The sequence below is a fragment of the Microtus oregoni genome, unplaced genomic scaffold, assembly GCF_018167655.1.
Source record: "Microtus oregoni isolate MIOR12 unplaced genomic scaffold, Mior012 000025F_ref0000491, whole genome shotgun sequence".
NCBI classification, from domain to species: Eukaryota; Metazoa; Chordata; class Mammalia; order Rodentia; family Cricetidae; genus Microtus; species Microtus oregoni.
In genome coordinates, this window is record NW_024543084.1 from 31,534,172 (window position 1) to 31,553,442 (window position 19,271).

The 19,271-nt window shown below is 44.2% G+C and overlaps 1 protein-coding gene across 1 annotated transcript in view; it reads left to right on the forward strand.

The window, feature by feature from the left end:
• The window catches only part of Klhl2 (kelch like family member 2), a 113,975-nt gene that overhangs the window by 10,692 nt on the left and 84,012 nt on the right, over positions 1-19,271 (forward strand). The window contains exons 2-3 of the mRNA XM_041674427.1: positions 3,543-3,668; positions 15,219-15,325. Coding sequence (XP_041530361.1) covers positions 3,543-3,668; positions 15,219-15,325 — 233 coding nt within the window. The remainder of the gene's footprint in view (positions 1-3,542; positions 3,669-15,218; positions 15,326-19,271) is intronic.

A 19,271-nucleotide genomic window follows, 5' to 3' on the forward strand; every position in this document is an offset into this window, starting at 1 on the left:
CACCCCTTGCTGCGTGTGTGTCTGTACACTCTGCTCATGCCTGGTGCCCACAGCTGGCAGGAAAGGGTGGTAGATCTCAGCTGGAGCTACAGAAAGGGTTATGCGTTACTGTGTGGGTGCTGGGAATTGAAGTCTGGAAGAGTAGCCAGTACTCTTTAACCACTGACCCGTCCTCTCTAGCCCTAGGACCCCTTCTTAAATTGTTCTGTACTCTCCCTCCCAAAGGCCATAGTTAATGGAGTGAGGCTCCTCTTACCTCACCCCAGCCGTGGAATTTGCGCCTGGAGGCAGTGCCCGGTGCTCATTCATAGTTATTTAGCCTTAAAAAAGAAATCAACAGGGGAACGTAGAGTTTATGCCTGGTTTTGGTAGACAGGCCTGCTAGAAACCATGTCCTGCACTAGCGCTACTCAGGAACTAGGGAAATTGAGCAAATTATGCTGAATTTTCTAGGTTTCCTTAATGTTGAAAATCTGCTTCTTGGCTTCATATGCTGTCAGTGTATCTAGCCTGCTTTTTGGCTTTGTCTGTATAACCAGTGATTCTCAGAATTCTATCACCTTCTAAATACAAAAAAAAGAAAGAAAACAAATTACAGCACGTGCTCCTGTGTGTGTGCGCGCGTGCGCGCGCATGTGTGCGTGTGCGTGCATATGTGTGTGTGTGTGTGTGTGTGTGTGTGTGCGCGCGCACATGTGCGTGTGTACAACTTTGGGAGTTGTTTCTCTCTTTCTACCATGTGGGACCTGGAGATGGTTCTGTCTTTCTCCCATGTGGTCCTGGGGATAAAATTTAGGTTTCAGACTTGGCAAATGTCTCTCCATGCTCAGCCATCTCACCAGTCTTCCCGCTAGATTTTTGCTTTTCCTGTTGATTTTTGTGTCCCCACGTCAGTACCAACCTGTGTGACAATCTTCCTACGTCACAAACTAGTTCCGCCTGTAACCTTCCCTGTTCCAGTAATGGAAACCCAGTCCTCCATGCTCAGACTAAAGTATATTGGAGTCATTCCGACTCTGACACACACATCCATTCTGTCAACAAATCTTAGCCTCTTCCTTAAACACATCGGAAGCCGGCCATTACTGCCGAATCCAAATCCGGTTCCTGTTTTCACCTTTGACCCCCGTGAACTATTGTTCTAGTTTGCTTCCTGGTGCTCTGAGGCACTCTGTCTGGAAGCAGCCTAGGGGAGGAAAGGGATTATTCCAGCTTGTATGTCCAGATAACAATGTCACCAAGAAACCAGAGCGAGAACTCAAGGCAGGAACCCGAAGCAGAACCCTAGAGCAACGGTCCTTATTGGCTTGCTCCCTGGTTCTTGTCCAGTTAACTTTCTTCTAGAGCCCTAGCCCACCCGCCTAGGGATGGTGCCATGCATGGTGGGCTGCGTCTTCCACAGCATCCATTAATGAAAGCAGTGTTTCACAGATATGGCCACGGGCCAGTCTGAGTGAGGCAGTTCTTCATTTGATGTTCCTTGGGTGACTCTAGGCTGTGTCTAGTTGATGATAAACCTAGCCAGTGCAGCTGTGCACCCAGCAGTCAGTGGCCTTTTGAAAAGGTAGGCTGAAGCCCTTGTTACTCTTCTCAGCCCCAGTTGTTTACTCTGGCCGAAGGGTCAGTGGCGCATACTGTCCTTCACTGCTGATGCCTTCCTCACCTTTGGGGCCTTTGTTCAGATCTCAATTCCCAGTTATTTTCTTCGATCAGACTTGAGTACTGCAGACTCACCCTTCATTGCCATCATCCGACGCTTCCTGCTCTTGCCGTCTTCCCTGGCCTTTCTCCTGTAGCACTTACACTTTGTGATATGCCACCTGCCCACTTTCCTGATTTTGCCAGGTTATTGTGTCCCCTTCCCACAGACTGCAAGGGACAGGAATCTTTGCTTTATTCTTCGATGTGCACTTAAAGTTGATTACATGAATGAGTGCATAATATAGTGTTTTTACAAAGGAACCACCCTTTTAGAAGTAGGGCAGGAAGGGAGGAGCATGCGCTCTAAGGGATCCTTCCTCCTGTTCTTTGTGTAGTACATACACAAGCATGGTTTCCAGTGGGGTTATTGTGGTACCCTCCTTTTAAAAATTTATTGATTTTATCTTTGTGTGTATGAATGTCCACTAGCATGTGTGTTTGTGCACCATATGTATATGTGGTGTCCAGAAAGGGTGTTGGAAGAAGGTGTTGGATCCCCTGGAAATGAAGTTACAGATTGTTGTGAACTGAACCCAGGTCTCCTACAAGATCAGCCAGTACTCCTAACCTCTGTGCTATCTCTCCAGCTCCAGTTTTTTAACCCCAGTTTTTTAAAGCATAATTTACATTCTATGAAAAATACACAGTTCAATTATTTACAGTAAATTTTCTGAGTTATACATTTATCACTCTCAGAATTTCCTTTTTGTTCATTTAATACACAGTTTTTAATTCTCCAATTTTGTCAGTTTTTTTTTTTTTTGCCTCCACATCTTGAAAGAATAGTTCATATAACAACACTCATAGTCTTGGGTTCTTGAATGCTGTAAATAAAGGGCTAGAGAGTTGGCTCAGCAGGTAAGAGTGCTTGATGATTTTGTAGAGGACTGGAGTTATGTTCCTAATCCTCATATCTGGTGACTGACAACTCTCTGTAGCTCTAGCTGCAAGGGAGCCCACACCCCCTTCTTGCTTCCATGGACAATCACCCCCAACACACACACATGCACATACATAGCCACAAAATGAAAACAAAGCTTTCCTTAAAAAGAGAACATAAACTTAAATACTCTGGTCTAGGAAGTGGTAGTGAGCACCAGTGGCAACTCAGGTCTGGTGGGTTCTACTATTTACTACGTCACTCAGCCTCCTCCCGGCTGCCTCAGTCTCTTCGTCTGTGAAGTGAGCTAATCATGATAATTGGCTAATAGAATTGTCCTGGCGATTATAAATAATGAGATCATGCTGTTATTCACAGAATCAGCCATGTCTAGAACCCAGTAAACTTTAGTTGGTGTGGTTAATCTTTCTAATGTAGGCCCAGAATACACGTGCTAAGTGTCTTTGCCGAGAGCAAATCTGAATCAGATTTTGTATCTGCAGTTTGCATGAAGTGCAGCCGTGTTTCTTTCTTAGTTTGTAAGCAAACTATACATATACACACATACACATACATGTCATATACGTGTATATGTATATGACTATAGGTTGATTGTAAAAAGCAAGTTGATTTTCAACGGAGATCATTTTGCTGTGTTTTTGTTTGGGAAGATCTGTTAAGCCATTTCCTCCGAATCTTTCTTGTTTCTATTTGACAGATCTTTGACACCAGGGAGATAATTACCCACTTTTTTTGTAGAAACCATAGTGACCGTTCTGAATTGTGTCTTACTCTCATTTGAGGACAGCCTTCTTCTAACTGAGCAGGGGAGGGAGGGAGGGAGGCATTCAATTTGTCTTTTGTAGCCTGACAAGCCAGAACTAAATTATCCTTAATGAGATCTTTGTCTCTCTTCCCCTCCCCTCCTTTTTTTTGTTCTTTTTTTTTTTCTCTTTTACAGATGCACAAAGCAGGGTCATCTGAAGCCTCTCGATTCAAAAGATGATAATACTGAAAAACACTGCCCGGTGACGGTGAACCCCTGGCACATGAAGAAAGCCTTCAAAGTCATGAACGAGCTAAGAAGGTAGTGACACGCTAATGCATACATAGCCATTAGTCTTTTCATTGTGTTTTTCATTGTGTGTAGGGTATATACCACCTCCCTCCCTCATTGTTGTTCTGATACAGGGAACAGCAAAAGCTTTTCTGCAAGATTCTTAGAGGAAGAAAGGAAATCAGGAGAGCAGATGGTGGGGCTCCTCTGTCCAGTAGAGTCTGGCCATGTGTAGCTACCGGAAGTTCAAGCATTCTCTAAGAAAAAGTACACAGTGGCTTGCCAAGGAAAATATTTACATTTTTAGATTATATGTAATATTATATATTTAATATATACTATATAATATTAAATTTAATTTTTTTTCTTCCTTTACTCCATTCTCTCTCTCTCTTTCTTTCTTTCTTTTTTTTTTTTTTTGGTTTTAGTGTTTTTGATAGGTCTTGTACGTTCCAGAGTGAGGATGACCTTGAACTCCTGATCCTCCATTTGCCACCTAAGAGCTGAAAGACAGGCATGTGCTACCACCATGTCCTGCTTAATATATTTTTTAATACTTAAAATACAAATTGTTTGTTATAATGATAGAGCATCAGATATTGTTTATTTATTTGCTTATTTGCGTGCTCACATGTGTGTGTGTGTGTGTACAGGTACTTGTGTTGGGGGCACATGGAGCATTTAGAAGATAACTTATGCAAATCAGTTTTCTTCTGCCATGTGGGTGATCCCAAGTCTTCAGCTTTGATGACAAGCACCTTCATCCTCTGAGCCTGTATATAGCTAGTCTTTGTCTCATTAGCCAGCTTCCAAATCACTTATTATTAATTATGAAACCTTGGCCAATAGCTGAGGCTTTCTTCTAACTAGCTCTTGTAACTGAAATGAACTCATTTCTATTACTTTACTTTCTGCCTCATGGCCTTATTACCTTTACTCTGTCCATGTTGCATTCCTGTCTCCTAGTGCCTGGAAATTCTGCCTACCTATCGGCCGTTCAGCTTTTTATTAAACCAGTCAGAGTGACACATCTTCACAGTGTACAGAAAGATTATTCCACAACACGTGGACATAGGGATTTAAATGGAATGTCTTATTGAAATCAGTCTTGTTTCTTTTTACCTTTTTATTTATTTTTATTTTTTTAAATATTTATTTATTTATTATGTATACAATATTTTGTCTGCGTATATGCCTGCAGGCCAGAAGAAGCCACCAGACCTCATTACAGATGGTTGTGAGCCACCATGTGGTTGCTGGGAATTGAACTCAGGGCCTTTGGAAAACCAGGCAATGCTCTTAACCACTGAGCCATCTCTCCAGCCCTCTTTTTACCTTTTTAATATGACTACTAGAAAATAGTCGCTTGCATTGTATTTCCATTCATTGATTCTGGTGACAGGCTTCCAATTCCGGCCGTATAGAATGTGGAAAGATACTTTAGACAGGGAAATATGGAACTTGCCTTGGTGGTGGTAGTTGTGGTTGTCCAGGTGCCTGCCAGTTGCTAAGGTGGTTCTCATATATGATAAGGGTAGTGGCCACATACTGGGCCATCTTGCTGCACACCTGAAGTCCTTGCACTCCACAGTCTGAGGCTGGAGGATCTCATGGTTAAGCCAATATAGCCTATATAAAGAGATCTCATTAAAGCAGAAACAAAAACCTTTGATGAGAAGGGTGACGTTAAAAGCTGAATAAATTGGAGCTAGAGAGATTACTCAGCAGTTAAAAGCACTTGCTGCTCTAGGAGGGGTTTGGTTCCCTGCACTTACAGTGTGGCTTTGAACAGTCTATAACTTCAGTTCCTGAGGATTCGATGGCGTCTTTGGAACTCTTCGGGCAGCAGACATGCTGTAGTGCATACGTGTACACCCAAGCAAAACAACCACACATAAATAAAATAAATAAATCTTAAAACAAATTAGAAAGACCGGCTTTTAACAGGACCACTCTTTACCTCCTCACCCTCACCTCCCACTCCTGCAGGCCTTGGTCTCTGGTTGACCTGGACCTGATTCACCTTGCTGCTGGAACACAGCACCTACTGCTCCTTCCCTTGAGGCAAATGACCACATTCCAGGCCAAACTGAGTCTTTGCTTTATCCTAGGATTGTTTAGCTCTGGCCATCCCTGACCTCTTGGGTGTGGGACAGCTGTGAAATACGATCTACTTGTTCATCCTGTTATGTTAGTTCAGGAGCCAAGGTGATCTTCAAACCGAGGAGAGCTCTGTGTAGTTGCAGTGGCTGCTGGTCCATAAACAGGCTTGTTCACCAACCAGTGGGATTTTTATAATGAACTGCATTGCTGGGGAGATGGCTTAGTGGGTGAAGCGCTGGCTTTGCAAGAATGAGGCCCTGCATTTGGATCCTCAGAACCCACAGCAGTGGCCTGGAGCATTAGCATTAAATACTTCAGAGGCAGACAGGAGGATCCCTAGGGCTCATGGCTCGTGGGTTCAGCCAATCAGCAAGCTTTATAGAGAGATCCAGTCTCAAAGGACGAGCCAAGAGTGATTGAGGAAGAGGTTTGATGTTCACCTTTGGCCTCCAGACGTTGGCCATCTGCTCAGTATGCCCACTTGTTAACACCCATGCATACATACTCTGACACAGAAGAATGAGCTGCCCAGCTAGGAAATGGATAAACTGTGGATAAGGTAAATCCAGGCTTTTATTCTGAAGAATTCTGTAGGAAAAGCTAGGAAGCAAGAGGGCAGACTTGTGTTGTGTGGGTGCCCTGAAACCTTTAAAAAATGTCATTCTTGTGTAGTGTGATACTGAAGGCCTGTAATCCCCACACTGGGGAGGCAGAGACAGGAAGATCTCTGTCTACATAGTGAATTCTAAGGCTACAGGGTGAGACTCAGTCTCTTAAAAAAGATCATCTTTATTTCCTCTCTTTTGTAGCCAATTTGTATAATTCTTTCAAAAATACTAACAAAGGAAACTCGATGAAGCTCTCTGTTGTATAGCTGAAAGTCACTAATTACTTCCTGTCCTTGCATCAGCTTCCTGTTGCCCAGAAAGGGTCGCCCAGGGTGGTTTCCTGACTTCTGGGAAGGGAGAACTTCCCTGTTCTCAATGGTCTGTTTAGGGTCCATTGACCTTCAGCCCTGTGGCTCTGGCCTCACTGTGGGAGGGAGATCACAGCTGTGCTCTAGGGATTGCTTTTGTGAATGTCTGGCTGGTGGGAGGAAAGTCACTAGTAGCCCAAGTACTGGCTGGGATCAAAGGACTTTGTAACCTACTCAGCTAGCTTCCCTCCCTCCCTCCCTCCCTCCCTCCCTCCCTCTCTTCCTTCCTTTCTCTTTCTCCCATGAGACTGTTCTTACGTATCTCTGGTCTCCTTGAACTCACTATGCAGCTAAGGATGGCTGACTCCTCCTCATCCTCCTGCCTGTATCTTCCAAGTACTCGAGCCACAGGCGTGCGCTCCATATCCAGTTCAGAACTTCTGTTGGGAAATTTAGACTACCAACTCTTTAGAGATTAAAGAACTGTAACAAGCCTGGGCATTGGTGACACATGCCTTTAATCCCAGTACCTGGGAGGCAGAGGCAGGCAGATTTCTGTGAGTTCAAGGCCAGCCTGGTCTACAAGAGTTAGTTCCAGGACAGGCTCCCAAGCTACAGAGAAACCCTGTCTCGGGATAAAAAAGAAAAAGAAAAAAGAATTGTAACAAAAGGACAGCATCTTTAAAAGAAATTAAAGAAACATAGTTTATTTCTAGGATATATAATTCTACCTGAGCTTACAAATTTTTCAGTGCTTCTTTCTGGAGTGTGGGAGGTGGGCTGGCAGTCTCTTAGCTTTATTTAGAAGGAATATAATTTTGACCATCAAATGATATTTAGGGGTGGAAAGTATTCTGTAAGGATAACCTGTGATTTGCCTCTGTGTCTCACATCGTCCCTGCATACTTAGTTATTCACCAGTAGTGCGGATTCTATGTTGTAGAACAAGAACAGAACGCTGGCATCTCTCTCTTAAAGGAGTGATTGCCATTCTCCTCCCCCACTGGACCCCAGGACTGACACATGAAGGCAGCCTCCTTTTAGGATTCTCAGATCAGTGTTATAGTTGAGCTGTGACAATTCCTGTGTGGTCATACTTGTTACTGAGAAGCCAAGGCAAGAGGATAGAGCAGTGAAGTCCAGCAAGGCTGCCGTGGTGTTCATTGCTTTCTGTCAGTATTTTTAATGAGATTTTAGAGAAATCACATAGGCTGTGACTATTTCTGTTCTAGTATTGTTTTTATACGGTAGGATGTTCTCAGGACCTTTTTTTTTTTTTTTTTTTTTTTTTTTTTTTTTTTTTTGTTCTGTGCACTACAGTGGAATATAAGGTCTTTCTTGAAGGGCAGAACAGTAAGAAAGCCCTTTGGTTCTTCCAGATGTATTTATGTAAGAAAGATTAAGAGACATCCTGGAGTACTGGCAGAATTAACCAACAGTATTCTGTGGGGTCTCGTAAGCACTGGTGGTTGATTTCTTTTTAATGGGCTTTATTGAGCAGGGAGAGGATCATTAAACTCTTCTAGAATGTGAAGAATGGACAGTTGAACATGGCTTCTCCAAGACAGCCTTCTTTCTGGGGTGCTGGAAACCCACGAGGCATGAATTACCTACCACACTGCCTGAATTTGCCTTTGGTAGCCAGAAGTCAGACACTCTTATCTCACCTCCTTCTGTTTAGAGCTTCTCTTGCCCCAACTCTCCAGCCCACAGCCCACATAGATTTGTTTGTTTTATGTGTGTGTATGTGCACCTGCGTGAGTTTATGTGCACTACATGCATGGAGTTGCCTGCGGAGGCCAGAAGAGGGCGTTAGATCTCTGGAACTGAAGTTGCTGACAGTTGGGAGTGCTTGATGTGGGTGGGTGTTTGGGACAGAACAGCAGTAAGCCACTAGGCGCTCTTAACTGCTGAGCCATCTTTCCAGCACCCCACTCCCCTTTAGAGACAGGGTTTTGCTGTGACCAGGCTGGTCTGGAAGTCTTTAGTTGTTGAAGCCATGCTGCTCCGGCCTCAGTTTCCTGAGTTCTGGGTTTACAGGGCTGAAGTGCCATCTGTATTTCACCATGTTTTAAAAAACATGCTTGTAGCAAGGTGTCCTGTGTGTGTGCAGGCTCTCCCCTGTAGTGAGTCTCTCCCTCACACTCCCTCTCTCCCAGCTTTGCTGTCCCCCCCCCCCCCCCAGCAGTTGCCTCTGCTCCTCACCTTTCCCATGCTTTTCTTTTCCCAGTATTTCCTTCCATTTTATTCAGAAATAAATTGTCTTCTACTTAAGAGTGGACAAGTGTTTTTGCAAGTCCTCGAATCTGAAGACATCCCTTCCCTGCAGACACAGAGTTTATGCTTCCCCATGGTCTCATTGTGACTGTGCTAATTTTTCACTGTCTGAAGTCTATCTGAAAGGAATGATAGATTCTCTATTCTGGGACCCATTACTAGTTTCAAGCAGTCTCTAAATCGTTGGCTGTGACTGGCTCTCCTCTGAGTTCCCCGTGGACTGTTGCCTCCTGCTGTGTGTTTGAAAGTCTCCGGAGGTGTAAATCGAGGGGGTGAGGGGCCTCAGAGCTTTTAGCACACTGCTGAGTCCCTGTGTTTTTCTTAAGATTAGCTGCGACAGAAATTCACAGATGTCACCTGCCAGCATGGCTCTGAGAAGAAAGGGGAAGATAATGGTGACATGTATTGCACATGCTTGCCTGTTCTTTGAGAACACTGACATTTTAGACAGAGTGTATCTGTCTTGTCTAGTAATGGACATTTTTGTCGGTTTTAGATTTAGTTACATCTGACTAATTGAAATCACTGGGGACTCTGACCAGGGTATCATTGTGGCTGTGTTAATTTTTCAGTGTCTGAAGTCCACCTGAAAGGAATGATAGATTCTGTGTTCTGGGACCCATTACTGTGACCGGCTTTCCTCTGAGTCCCTGGTGGACTGTTGCATTGACTGTAACCGGCTTTCCTCTGAGTCCCTGGTGAACTGTCACATTGGCTGTGACCGGTTTTCCTCTTCACATTGGCTGTGACCAGCTTTCCTCTTAAGTCCCCTGGTGGACTGTCGCAGTGGCTGTGACCAGCTTTCCTCTTAAGTCCCCTGGTGGAACTTGAGTCTGGGGAAATAGTTCAGTCAGTTAAGTGCCAAGGATAGGAGTCTGACCCCGTAGCCCATATGAAAAAGCCAGTGTCGTGGTATGTGCTTGTAATCATAGTGCTCGGGGCATGTAGACAGGTAGATCTCTGGGGCTCACTGACTAGCCAGTCTGATCTACTTGGTGAGCTGCGGGCTAGTGAGAGATCCCGTCTTTCAGAACAAATGTGGATTGCACCAGAATGACACTTAAGGCTGCCGTCTGGCATGAACACATAGGTATGGACACACAGACGGACACACCCACTCACACACACTGATGCAGAGGGGTGCACAACTGCAGCCCCATGTGCAGGCATAAACAGCTCACCTCCCTACTCGGCTTCCCTAGTGCCCAGTAGCCAGCGCCATGTCCCGAGCAGGAACTCACCCTGTTCCACTGACTGCTTCCCGGCCTGACCAGTTTTTCACTTCCTTGTGCTCTTGTTTCTCAGGTGCCTGACACTGCTCTCTGGTGCGGAAGCTCCGCAGACTTTGGGGGTCATGAATTCTGACAGGTTTTCTCAGCAGCCTAGCATCTCAGGGGTCTCTCTACCTTGTTCCCTGTGGCAGGAGGTGCCTCCAGACTTTCCCTGGCACCCAAGAGAGAAGGGAGAGACTCTTGTCTGTTTTCTGCTGCCCCTGCGTCCAGTCACAAGTAATTTTTTTCCTATGACAACTAATTATTTTTGGTATCTCCCTTTGGATGGTGTTTTAAGCCACACTGCATTTTAAAGGCAGTGATAGGTTTTCTGCTCTTAGGACTTAATCCATTTTATAGCACAACACCAAACGATGTCTTAATATACTCAGGCAGCTTTCATCATTTTCAAAGTTTTTCTTTTTTTTTTTCCCTAAGAAAGACCAATGTTTTTGATATTGTTTCATTTAGAACAATGGTTCTGAACATTCTTCTCTGACCCTTTAAACAGTTCTTCATGGTATGGTGACCTCAACCATAAAACTATTTTCATTGCTACCTCGTAACTGTAATTTTGCGGCTGTTATGAATCATAATGTAAATACTTGATATTCGACCCCTATGTGGTGGTGACCCTCGGGTTGAGAACCACTAATTTGGAAGATTAAGTCCTCCACCCAGTGTTGTTTGCATTTTATATAAGATCTGTAATCTCTGTAGTCTCTCTCTGGGTTTGATTTGTTCTCTGAAGTGTTTTCTTAGTTGAGTTTGGCCTCTTTTTTCCTAGATACTACAGGCTTTCTCTCTGGTACAATCTCTGTTTTTGTCTCTTTGTATCTTATATTTTGAGGCCAGGTCTGGCTGTATTGGCCTTTCACTGACCTTGAAATCCCCCTACCTCCACCCAGGTGCTGGTGTCACAGGTGTGAGTCACCATGCAGGCACTCCTGGGTTTATTTTTTTTAAAATCGTGATCTATTTCCTTGTGTGCCTCTCCACTCACCGGTAAAGTCCTTGCTGTCATGAAATTGTCTTTCTTGTGGTAAGCTGACAGCCCGTGTATCTCGTAGGCACCCTTGGAATGCCTGAGGGATGAATGGATGTGGTTTATGGTCGATAACAACTTTATTTCATTATTTTGAAGTCCTTTTCTATCTGCAGTCCATTTTCTTATTAGATTTCAAATAATAGGAACATAAGCCTGGAAGTCAAAAAGACAGAGCTTGAGCTACTAAAAATGTCTTATTTTTATTGCTAGACTTTCCATTCTCAGTTCTCCCCACATCCAAGCCATCTGGCCTGAAAGAAAGCACCTTTAGGAAGAGGTGAGGGTGCAGGACTGTGGAGATGGGTGGCCCAGCATTAAGAGTGTTTGCAAGCCTTGCAGAAGAGCTCCTTGGGTCCTGCGCCCACACAGGCGGGTCACAGCTGCTCAGACTCCGGGTTCTGACACCTTCTGGCCTCTTGGGCACCTGCACATCCATGGCACATACTCACACAGATATGTATACACACACAAGTACACATACCCACAGGAGGTATACATTCTCACGGACAGAGACACACATGCGCACATGGGGCATGCTCTCGGACACATGCACACACACGAGGTATATACGTACATGCACATACACAACACAAAGAGTGGAAATGAAGAAAAGAGGCCGAGGTGATGAGCTGTGAACGCTGATGTCCAGTTAGGGCACACTCAGCAGTACTGACAAAAGTTTGGTCAGGTCTTTGTTTTAAAATATGTTATTACTTGACACAAAAGGACAAAAAACGGGTCTAAAGGCAAGTGTATCCAAGATTTCTAACGAGGCCCTCAGCCTTCCCGCAAACCTCACCCTGGGTGTGCCTGTGTAATATTTTGTTAATGTTTTAGCCTTATTAGTTAACTGACATCAGCTAATAAGGCAGTGAGGCCAAGCTCATTATGTAGCAACCAGCAGGTGCTATGCTAGGAGGTTTGGATCAATGAGTAATTGTAATTGAAGCCGAGCGTAATTAATTTTGTGGTTTTTGAGGTATTCAAGTGTAATGCTACTTAAGATCCATCTTTAAATGAGCTCAGTAGGAGGAATTGCTGACACAAGGAAAACAAGATGCCCTTGGCCTGCATTTGACTGGAGTCCAGATTCCCTGCTCACTGTAGAAAAGCCAGGCTGGCCCCATTACGATGAGACCCTGTTACCTGCTGACCCTCCAACTCCCCCGCTTATATTCATCCTTCTGTCCACTCTCTTTGGGCCACAGGTCCTCCCTGTCCCTTGCCGAGGGTCATCTTTCCACCAGGCAGAATGTTGTTATGTTGGGATTGTCTTGCTCCTTCCTGATGGCGCTGACTCTTGTTTGATTACTTACAGGTAGCCTCATTATGTTGCGCAAGAGGCTTGTCTGAAGCTTGACATCCTCCTGCCTCAGCTTCCTGAGTGTTGGGGTTCCAGGTGTAAGCTACCCTGCCCAGCGTCCCCTGGTAGTGTTTTCCACTCTGTCGGTCAAGCCCGTGCTTTTGCTGGGAGCCTGAAGGCCAGAGATTTTCCCGAAGTGCTTTGCTGAGTTAGTGGATAAACTTTATTTACTTTCCTTGTAAATATTTGTAGAGATGGTCCAGTTGAGCCTTTTATCAACTGTATGTAACACTTCATAACTTCTTGACGAGGTGTGGTAAAGTACACCTGTAACCCTAGCAGGAAGCCAAAGCAGGGTCATTAAGAGTTCAGGGTCTGCCTGGGCGTTGTAGAGATTTTGGTTCCAACCTGGGCTACATAAAAATTCAAGACCAGTTGATTTTGTTCAAGCTTTAAGAAATCTTGTAAGTACCCTACTTAGGTGGTTGTATGGTTGAAAGAAGGTGCTGGGCTCAGCCTCTCTGGGTTTGAATAATGATATCAGTTCCGAGGGAGTGGGGGTGAGGCTGTAGACAGGTTAACCTGTGTGTGCCTGGAGCTGAGGCTAGACCCCTAGTTCTCATACATACTATGTAGTTTGGCGGGGAGGGGGAGCTGTAGACAGGTTAGCCTGTGTGTGCCTGGGGCTGAGGCTAGACCCCTAGTTCTCATATATGCTATGTAGTTCAGGGGAGGGGGAGCTGTAGACAGGTTATCCTGTGTGTGCTTGGGGCTGAGGCTAGTAGACCCCTAGTTCTCATACATACTGTGTAGCACTTTATCACTGTTCACTTTTAATTCTGGTTTCCTCAGCTGTACATTTTGGGGAATCTGTATGGTAACTACCTCACTGTATGAAATGGACTGTGCAGGGAAGGTGTCCATGCCTCTATTCATGTTGGTTTACCTGTGAGCCCTGGCATTCAGAATACAGAGGTTTTAAACCTCAGTGCTGGTAGTAGACTTGGCCATTGTCTGCCTAATCCAGAGGAATTCCAAATGAGTGCCATTAATGGTTCTAATAGCAGAGCTTCCCGATGCCTCATTCGGTGTTTGTGAGCCCCTAAGTCAGAGCCGCCCACAAGCCACCCTTCCGTCTAAATGGCACAGCAGGCTCATCAAGAATGCGGCTGTGGAACGCTGTCATATTTGGAGCTGGGTTGCTCCTTTTTTCTCCTAGTCTCTCCTATGCTAAGGAGAGAATCAGTGACAGCAAACTTCTCAAAAAGTTTTGATGTGAGCCCCGCAGAAGCTTGTTCATAAGCAAGTGAAAAACTGCAAAGATTTGCTTACGCGCCTGAGAATGCGCTGCTTGTGAGGTGACGGGAAATTAGCAGTAGGCTTCCCTTGAAGGAAAGAGGGAGCGGCACTGAGAGTGTAGTGTAAACTGTGTACTTTAGACACAAGTTCAGTGCTCACGTGTTTGTGGATAGGATGTGTGTGTGTACCACATCTATTCTCATCTTTCACACCATGAGCGCCAACAAGGTTGGGCTTTGAATCCTTCCTGCTGGTTTTGTCAGTAACTTTTGTTTGTTTGCCTTTTTATTTGGTTTTGTTTTATGTGGTTTATGTGTGTGTGTTTTCCCTGACACAGGGTTTCTCTATGTAACAGACTCACTGACAGTTTTAGAATTTGCTTTGTAGACCAGGCTGGCCTCGAACTCACAGAGATCTGCCTGCCTTTCTCTCTTGAGTGCTGGACTTATAGGTGTGCGCCACCACTGTCCAGTTTAGTAACATTTTTAGTTACCCAGAGAGTGTAGTATCGCGTAAGCACCAAAACAACACTCACCACACATTCTAAAGTGAACTAGAGTGGCTGTTTCAGAAGTGTAATTTTGATAGCTGATGAATTTGTTTTAAGATTACATACTGGGGCTGGAGAGATGGCTCAGCGGTTAAGAGCATTGCCTGCTCTTCCAAAGGTCCTGAGTTCAATTCCCAGCAACCACATGGTGGCTCACAACCATCTGTAATGAGGTCTGGTGCCCTCTTCTGGCCTGCAGGCATACACACAGACAGAACACTGTATACATAATAAGTAAATAAATAAATATTTAAAAAAAAAAGATTACATACTGCTTTTCAGTCTTAAATTACTAATAATGCAGTTTGGCCTTGGGGACTAATACTCTGTACCTTGGTAAAATGGTCCAGGTTAAACTTTGCATGCCCAAATGCTTTCTGAGCAGCCATTGTAACTGAAAATAATTTCATCTTTGTATGGGGACCCAGGGGTCAGGTCCAGTATCTTTTTGGCAGGCAGGAGGGGCTATTTGGCCAGGTGGCTCGGCTTCCTCATGCCTCTCCAGCGAGTGTTCTTACTGGGCTGTGTCTGCTCCAGAGAGCCTTGTCGCTCTTCCTCCCCAGCTCCCTGCAGGGTGGGAGATCGCAGTCAAGTTTGGACAGGTCTCTGTGACAAGGGCAGGCCTGGCAGAGTGGACCTTTATTCAGCATATTGCTTTCTGTGTCCGTATGTTTATGGGTTCTGTTGGGAGGGAAGGGATCTTCTTAAAGTAAACAGACCTAAAAGTTTTTTTTACAGCAACAGCTTCATATAGGATATTGAACAATTTTATTATTGGAGGCATTTACATTTTCTTTTTCTCCCCGGGAACAGTCAGAATTTGCTGTGTGACGTCACGATTGTGGCAGAAGACATGGAAATCCCCGCTCATAGAGTGGTGCTGGCGGCCTGTAGCCCTTACTTCCACGCCATGTTTACAGGTACGAGACGGTTCAGACCTGGGGCTTTTCCAACCTTACCTTTCTTTTCAGCACTTTGGTTTTACGAAATGAAGAATTATAAAGGAAGGGCCTCCATCTTTGCACTGTAAACACACATGGACCTACTGCGCTTAGTTGGCTGTGCCAGACCTTGCCACTTCAAGTTTACATCGCATATATTCCCACAGTTTGCCTGCCTGCCATTTACAGCAACATTTTGGGGCCCTTGAGTTATTTTTGGTTGGTTTATTTTGTATATGTAAAAGGAAAGGCATTTTTACTATTTTGTATTTTTTCCAAATGGCTTTCCTATTTGCTTTATTCAGTATTTATAGTGTCTTAAGATCCCTTGTTTTGGAAATCTGAAATAAAGGCTAGTGTGTCCATAAGCTTCGGCTTTGGCATGGATAAAAACGTATAGAGAGCTGTTAGCTCTATTGGAAAAGAACTAATGTATGTCTGTAATGCTTGAAGCCTCATAAGAAAACAAAACAAAAAACAGCATAGAGCTGGACGTGGAGCTCAGTGGTACAGTACTTACTTAGCATGCACAGACCCTGGGTTCAGTCCTCAGCACAGCCAGGGTAAGGGGAGAGAAGGGGAGAAAAGGGGAGGAGAGGGGAGGGATACGGATTTTCTTACAAAGGATACCTAAAATTATGGATAGATCCAAACCGAAAATTTCTTGTATATACATATGTACCTATAAAGTCTGACTTAAAAATTAGGCAAAGAGTAACAACATTGATTAAGAATCAAATGGGATAATGATAACATGCTATAATGGAATAGACGGCATCACTAATTTTGTGCTTTGGAGGTATTATTCAATAAAATATGGGTGACATGGAATAAGCCTGGCAATACCATGATAGTCAGTTGATACTCCAGCTAGCTATGAGTGACCAGTGGGTAGCATATACTCTGTGCCTATGCTCAGTCAAGAGATGATTCATTCCCTGGCTGTGACCAAATCAGGGTGCCTCTGAGAACAGTGTCTAGGCTAAAACTTAAGAACTCTACTTCTAGAACTTTCTTCTTAATATTCTTAATCAATGTTGACCAACTGCGACTGCAAAAACTGATAAGGGGCGATTAAGTTGTAACAGTGTGCAAAGAAATACGTTATCTGATCCGTGAGTTTGGTCTTAGTGTCTTGGTACACGAAATAGAGTGTATACGGTAGGTATGTCAAAAGGTAAGCATATACAATTGTGCACACCATAAACAGAATCTGTACTTTCATTTCCCGGCTGCCCAGACCCAAATAATTACAGACAAACTGTATTAATCGCAACACTGTTTGGCCAATGGCTCAGGCATATTCCTAGATGGCTCTTACATATTAACATATTTCTGTTAATGTACGTATCGCCACGAGGCTGTGGTTTACCTGTAATGTTTGGGCATCTTTCTCCTTCGGCAGCTACATGGCATAGCTACATGGCATCTGCCTGACTCCACCATCTTTCTCTGCTGCTTGGATTTCCGTCTGGATTTACTCTGCTAAGCCAATAGCCAAAACTGCTTTGTTCATCAACCAATAAAAGCAGCACATACAGAAGGGCATCCCACATCAGCATACCTTCAATCCCAGCATGCAGAGGCAGGTGGATCTCTGTCCTTTGAGGCCAGCCTGGTCTTCGTGGCAAGTTCTAGGACAGTCAGGGCTATGTAGAGAGACCCCATCTAGGGAAGAAATGTTCATGGCTTAGAGACTCTTGAGTATTTCCTGTGCCTACCATATTCCAGGTACATCAAAAAGATATAAACTGTATTACAGTGCTTCCTGTTCCAATGGCTTACCATGCAGCTAGAGAGACAGAGGGACCTAATTTAAACGTAGAAACGTGGTGCTGCCCAGTAATCCAGGTAGTGGGACAGCATTGAGAGGACATACCCAGAGATTACAGTTGACCCAGATGACTGTGAACCAGGTAGAGGGAGTGGGCTCAGTGTAGGACTTAGCAGTGGAGGAGACCAGAGTCCTGTTGCTTTGCTCCTTCTGAGCAGAGTTTAGTCTTCATGAATGGAGGAAGGACAGCAGATGGGTTGGGAGCCAGGTCAGGGAAGTGCTGGAGGGTGCTGCCCGTAAGGACCGTGAAACGTTAATGCTAACGAGGTCAGGGTGGGCACATTTCCATTGCCGACTTTCACTTTGGTCTCTTGGCTTATACTGTATTTATTATCTTGGATGTCATTCTGATGTCATCCAAGGGGCTTGGCTTATGAGAGCGCTCCTCTGGAATGTTGGTCTCGCAGTGAAGACCTGTGCCCTCTGTGTGGCCAACCTTCAGGGGCCACAACCTTGTGGGGACAGTTGGGTCTTTGGAGACTGGCTTGAATAATCTGGGCTTCACTTTTCCCATCTAGAAAATAGGGTGATAATATCACTCACATTCTGGATCTTTGTAAAGATTGGATGAGGACATACATGTGAATGTCTTAGCATGTCTTTTGGCTCAGTCTAGCTGGGTGTGGTAGTGCACACTGTAGTAATCCCAGCTACTGGAAGGTGGAGGCAGGAGAATATGAGTTCACAGTCACCCATTGTCTACTTAGTGAATTGGAGGCAAGCCTCGGATGCAGGAGATCTTTTTAAAAAACAAAAACAAAAAACCAGTGTGTGTGTTGTGCTTACGGTAACTAAAGAAGTGGTCATGGATTTGAGAAGGAATGAAAGGAACAGAGAAGGACTTTATAATATAGAGGAGGGGGTGGAAATGATGCAAATATAGTATTTATGTATGAAATTCTCAAAAATAATTTTTAAAAAGTTAAACCCAATCCAAAACCCAGGAGTAACTGCCCAGTTCATGCTGGAGTAAGTATCACAGTCATGTTAAACTAAATTTCATTATATGGTATAGGAGTGGGAAAGTGAGCAAACCTTAGGCTAGACAGCCACAGTTTTTCCCTTTGGAAACCCATTAGTAGATATATAAACTGTCCAAGAGAGCGAGTTTCACTGTGACATTTCATACATGCACATGACACTCCATAAACGTTTTCACCCTCTGGTGCTTTCTGATCTCCCCTCCCACAGCTCCCCATGACTTCTGTAACTATTTCCTCACAGCCTCTCTCTTTCCCTCCCTCACTCCCCCCACTTCTTTCCTTTCTTTGGAGACCATGTCTCACATAGCACAATCTGGCTTTGAACTCACCATGTAGCTGAGGATTCGTAAACATTTTCTTTGATAATCTTTTTATTCTCTATAGAGTAACAAAAATGTAGCTATTTACTTAGCCCTACCAGGGATACCCAGTAGTAGCATAGGCTTGCAGTCCCAGCCATGTGAGAGTCAGTGTCTAGGAGTTTGAGATACTATGGCCAACACAGCAAGACTCTGTCTCGAGGGGAAAACATTTATATTTACTTAGTTTTTATTTATGTGTATGTGTGTGAAGCTTTGGTGAGCTTTTGTACACCATATGTGTAGAGGAGTTTGCATGGCCAGGAGAGCTGCTAACATCTCCTGGAGCTGGAGTTATGGGTGCCCTGGCGTGGGTGCTGGGACCCGAATCCTGTCCTGAACAAAAGCAGTGAGCACTCTTAACCACGGAGCCATCTCTCCAGTCCAGGCCCTTATTTTTAATCTCCCATAAATTGTAGGTGAAAATTTATTTTGAACTATAGGATATAAAAAAAGACTTCTGTTCCTCCTTGTAGTTTCAAGTATTGAATAGAGAAAGAAGGTGATAAATAATTCCACGATGTAGTTGCAGGTTTTCATCTTGTGAAGTCTGGGACTATTTAGAGCCAGGCCAGGTGGTTAACTATGACTTGAGAAAGAACATAGCAAATTGGGTTCTTTGTTTTAGACTGTCTGTTAGAAATGTAGTCTTTAAAACACTTTTATTTGACAAACACATTTAGTTTCATTTGGTGATACAGCTTAAAATTCTCCTTTTAAAAAGACTTTTTAAAAAATTATGTGTGTGT